The sequence below is a fragment of the Orycteropus afer genome, unplaced genomic scaffold (assembly GCF_000298275.1).
Source record: "Orycteropus afer afer isolate SDZICR_OR568_19922 unplaced genomic scaffold, OryAfe1.0 scaffold00423, whole genome shotgun sequence".
NCBI classification, from domain to species: domain Eukaryota; kingdom Metazoa; phylum Chordata; class Mammalia; order Tubulidentata; family Orycteropodidae; genus Orycteropus; species Orycteropus afer.
In genome coordinates, this window is record NW_006922010.1 from 1,974,059 (window position 1) to 1,978,914 (window position 4,856).

At 40.8% G+C, this 4,856-nt stretch overlaps 1 protein-coding gene across 1 annotated transcript in view; it reads right to left on the reverse strand.

Moving 5' to 3' along the window:
* Window positions 1–4,856, reverse strand: part of PPP1R21 (protein phosphatase 1 regulatory subunit 21) — a 142,912-nt gene that overhangs the window by 101,511 nt on the left and 36,545 nt on the right. The window contains exons 8-9 of the mRNA XM_007953997.1: window positions 2,494–2,546; window positions 1,458–1,607 (exon numbers count right to left, since the gene is read on the reverse strand). Coding sequence (XP_007952188.1) covers window positions 1,458–1,607; window positions 2,494–2,546 — 203 coding nt within the window. The remainder of the gene's footprint in view (window positions 1–1,457; window positions 1,608–2,493; window positions 2,547–4,856) is intronic.

Genomic DNA, 4,856 nt, shown 5'->3' on the forward strand with positions numbered 1-4,856 from the left:
TCCTCGGAAGGAAGATGGGGCAATCTACTTCCGTAGTGATACTGCCTCAGAAACCCAAGGAGGGGTCGCTGTGAGTCGGGTCCAACTCGACGGCACATAACAACAACAACAACAATGATGAAAGCTATACAGTGAGTATAAAAAGAAAGGAAAATGCTAGCAAATTAACTCTCCTGATAATAAAATCTAAGGAGCTCTTGTGGTGTAATGGTTAAAGCATTCAGCTGCTGACCCAAAGGTTGGTGGTTCTATCTTTCTGTGGGAGAAAGATGACACAGCCTGCTTTCATAAAAATTTACAGCCTTGGCAACCCTATGGGGTAAGTTCTACTCTGTCCAAAAAGTTCGCTATGAGTTGGAATTGACTCAATGGCAGTGGGTTCAATTTACTAATAAAATTGGGTGCATGGGTGGGACAAACAGTTTGCTCTCAACCACTAACCTACAGATTAGCGCTTTAAACCCACCCAGCCGTGCCACAGAACAAAGTCCTGGCAACCTGCTTCCATAAAGTTTATAGCTAAGAAAACCCTATGGAGTTCTATTCTATGGCACATGAGGTTCACCAGGAGTTGCACTGACTTGATGACAACAGGAAATAATGAAATGCCACTTTTCATTATGTCACAACCCTGGTCATAAAGTTCCAAAGGCCTCAATCCTACTTACAAAGAAGTCTCTACTGTGGCCTGCCCTTGGGGGCCTATTTTCTCATTTCAGCCCTATATCCACCCCTCCTTTTGGTAACTTCATACAGTAGCCAAGACAGTTTGCTCACTACTCCCCTTTCCCCTGAAACACATATACACTCCCTATGCTCTCCTGCTTTCATGAATTCGCTCATGTCTATCCCTTTTCTAAGGGTAAGAAATCAACCCTTCCTTCTCTCCTCCTATTCAAACTTGCTCATTCGTCAAGGCCCATCTCAAATCCACAAAGAATCTTTCCAGACACTATCACAAACGGCAACTATCTCTCTCTCGATGACCTCATACTGCTTACTGCATACCACTCACTCACTCATACGGAGACCTTCTAACAACTCCCCTTGTTGTTGTTGTTGTTATGTGCCGTCGAGTCAGACCCGACTCATAGCGACCCCTCCTTGGGTTTCTGACGCAGTATCACTACGGAAGTAGATGCCCCATCTTCCTTCCGAGGAGTGGCTGGTGGATTTGAACCATCAGCCTTCTGGTTAGCAGTCAAGTGTCTTAGCCACTATGCTACCAGAGCTCCCAAGTATTAATTAATTTCTTACGAATTTACATTATTTGCCTTATTTTGTCTTAAGGGTAAAAACTATGACACAAAGTTTTCTTCTTCCTCCATGGCACCTGCCCAAAGGTCTCATATACACAGGTAACTACAAATTTGCTGATGTATAGACGTGCCTGAAAATAAATAACCTCTTTCTCTCTTTATTCAGGGCAAACAAAAGGTATTCTGAGTTAACTCTACCTTCTGATTCAATGGTGATATAGTGTCAATGGCAGAATCAACAGGAAAAATCTGAATCCTCTGTTCTGTATAGGTGTGAAAGTTCAGAAGAGCCTTCACAAGATCTTGAACAAAAGCCAGGGCCTGCCCGGCAATATCCCGCATCTTCAGCTTTAAAATTAGAAAGCACACAGTTAAAGTCAAATATCAAATTGTTACTCTAAAACAACTTTATTAGGCCTGCTTCTGGAGAAAACACTTAAACTCTAATGTATTCTTCAATTTAAACTCATTTCTTTCCACATAAATTTTAATGTTTCTAATTGAATTATCCCCCAATTATCGATGTTGAAATTCTAAACCCTGTACCTATAAGCATGACCTTGTTGGAAAATAGGAGTTTTCTTTTAATGTTATGAGGTCATACCAGAGTAGAGTGGGTCCTAAATCTAATCATTTCCATGTTATAAAAAGGAGCAGAATAGACACACACAGTAGGAAGACAGACACCAAGCAACACTAAATAATACCAAGCATCGCTGGCAGACATTAGAGAGAGAGTCTCACAGAAGGGCTCAACGTGGCTAAGACCCTGATTTCAATTTTTCAGCTTCAGAACTATCAGAAAATGGATTTCTGTATTCTAAGGCCACTCATTTATGGTATTTCTGCTGTGGCAGCACTAGTAACTAAGATACTAACTAATCAGAAAGCCACCAATTTTGACAAATATATCTCGACTTAACCTAGTCCACTAAGTGCAAAGTCTACCAAACTAGAATAAATGTACAGCTCAGAAAATTAAAGCATCTCATACTTCATTTCTAATGTTATCAGGCAAGAGAGACAGCAAAAAAAAAAAAACCTGTGTTACTTATGAATTTTATAAACAAGTTATAAATTTCAAAAAATATGTATCAGAAAGTACAGCAAAAGATAAACACAATGATTTAGTGCATTAAACAGAGGCTCAACCAACTAATTCTCTGGATTAGATATTTCTGAAAAACTTGACATGCACATTGCTAAAAATAAAAGCACATATTTCATCCTTTACCTGATGTCGCCTATTGTGGAGTGGAACGTTCAGTGCATTATATTGACTATATTCTACAAAACAAAAATGGATGTACGTTTAAGTCTCTCATTTTACATGAAGCAACAGAAAAATCCTTAACTGCAAAGTAATGAAATCATATTTACATAAGAATTTTAAATGGCCAATCCTACAATCATGTCAACAGAATTGACATACAATCAGCGGTTCCTCAGATAAAGTATTATTGTTAATTTTGAGAGCTAAACAGAAGGTTGGTGGTTGAAACTCACATGCCACTCCTCAGAAGGAATACTGGGCAATCTACTTCTGTAGTGAAAATGCCTCACAAACCCAAGGAGGAGTCACTATGAGTCAGATCCAACTCGATGGCAGTTGAATTTGGTTTTTTGGTTTAGGTTAAAAACAAACCAACAAACCCTGTGTTTCCATTTCTAAGCAATCATTTCAAATACATCTTTGGGGCCTATCAAGATGATTTAGAAAGGTTTATGATGTTCTTGCTGTCTCTAGTCATCTCCATTCTAAAATACCTGCACACAGCTGTCACTAATAGTCCAAGGTACCACCGTTTCCATGACACTACAATATTCAAAAACCTATTCCTGTCTGCTACTGTTGACTTCAACGATGCAATCCTAACTTTTCTGGGACAGTTTCAATACCTTCCTCACTACCCTCTCTACCCTGGATCCTAACATCAACCTCTGATACCCTTCTAACACCCAGCCTCACACTTCCTTGACCTCCTGGTTCTTATGAACTTCATCTCTACTCACCACTTCAGCCACTCAAACCAGCCTCTTTTGCCTATGTCCTATCACAATGAACCCAGTGTCAAAACCTCAAGATTCTGAAAGCTCTTGTGCCATTCTTACCTAATTCTCTCATATGTCTGCATTGGTCTCCAGTACATCAACACCTCTCTGTTCTCCTATCAGCCCTCTTTTAGCCTTGCTTGGTTTCTCTCTCAGCTTGTTCCATCATTGCTACAATGCTTCCATTAACATAAAACCAAACAGGGTCCACTGCAGTATACCGTACTAACTTACAGGGACCTTCAGTGCTGCTCAACAAACATGATTTCATTGCTGCCTCCCTATCGAACTTCCCAGGACATCTACTCCAACCCTTTTTCATGTTAAGCCTTCCTTCCTGTTCCCTGGATGGGAGGGGCTTCATTCCTACTTTGCCATGAAGATGAGAGATGCATAAGGGGTTCTTATCCCTACTTCCATCTCAGAGTCTACAGCTTCAGCTTTGCATTTCTTTACTCACTTAACCTTCCTCCTAAGCCCTAGGACAGTCCTTCCTGACTCCTCAGGGACCTAGCCCATCGATCATGCCTTCTTACATCTTTAGCATCATTTCATTATATATAAAAAAAGCATCTGTTGCAGCTTTTTAACTCTATCAACACAGTGACTTCTTCCCTTTGACTTATTATTACTTATTAATTCTCTGCCCTCTCACCCTCCCTGCATGCACACAATCTGTTCTTTTACTGTGCTACTGCGATGAGTGTGCATTACTTCCCATTTCCTTCACATCCTAAACTGAAACCAAACCAAACCCATACTGTTAAGTCAATTCTGATTCATAGCGGCCCTACAGGACAGTGCAGAACTGCCTCATAGGGTTTCTAAGGCTGTAATCTTTACAGAAGCAGACTGCCACATCTTTTTTTTTTTTCCCCACAGAGTGGCTGGTGAATTTGAACCACCAACCGTTCAGTTAGCAGCTGAGCGCTTAAACACTACTGCCATTAGCTCTAAATAAGGTAGAAAATATTATAAATCTGCCCTTTTTCAGATGGGGACAGAAGCTAAGCTGTCCAAACACATAAAACTGCACCAAGAGGGCTCCTCTTTACCCCTTACTGCTCAAAAAATAGCACTGCTCTGTTTCTTTAGCACCATTCACCTCTAATACTTCTGCTAGCAACCTGGTGTCCCCTCCAACAAGTACAAAGCACTTCCCTCAATGGCCATTAGTCCTCTTGAACTCACCAAATCCAAGTCCAGCTTTCTTCATCCTCATCACCCTCTCTGAACTCTCCACAGTAATGCACACAGCTGACCAGTGTACTAGGTTGAAACACTCCCTCTTAAACTTCTATCTTACCCCTTTCTCTAGCTCTTCTCCACTTCACCCACTGACCAATGAGAAGGACAATTCACCAATGACCCCTGCACAGAACGGTTTGTACTATGCACCCCTAATTCCTACCACTTCCAATGCAGGGACTCATCTAATCCTTTGGCGTCAGTGTTAGTTTATCTCCAAAGGTCTGGCTCCTTATGTATAAATGCAAGTTAAATACCATCTTAGGCTATGTTCTCTAGAGAAGTAAAACCAGTGAA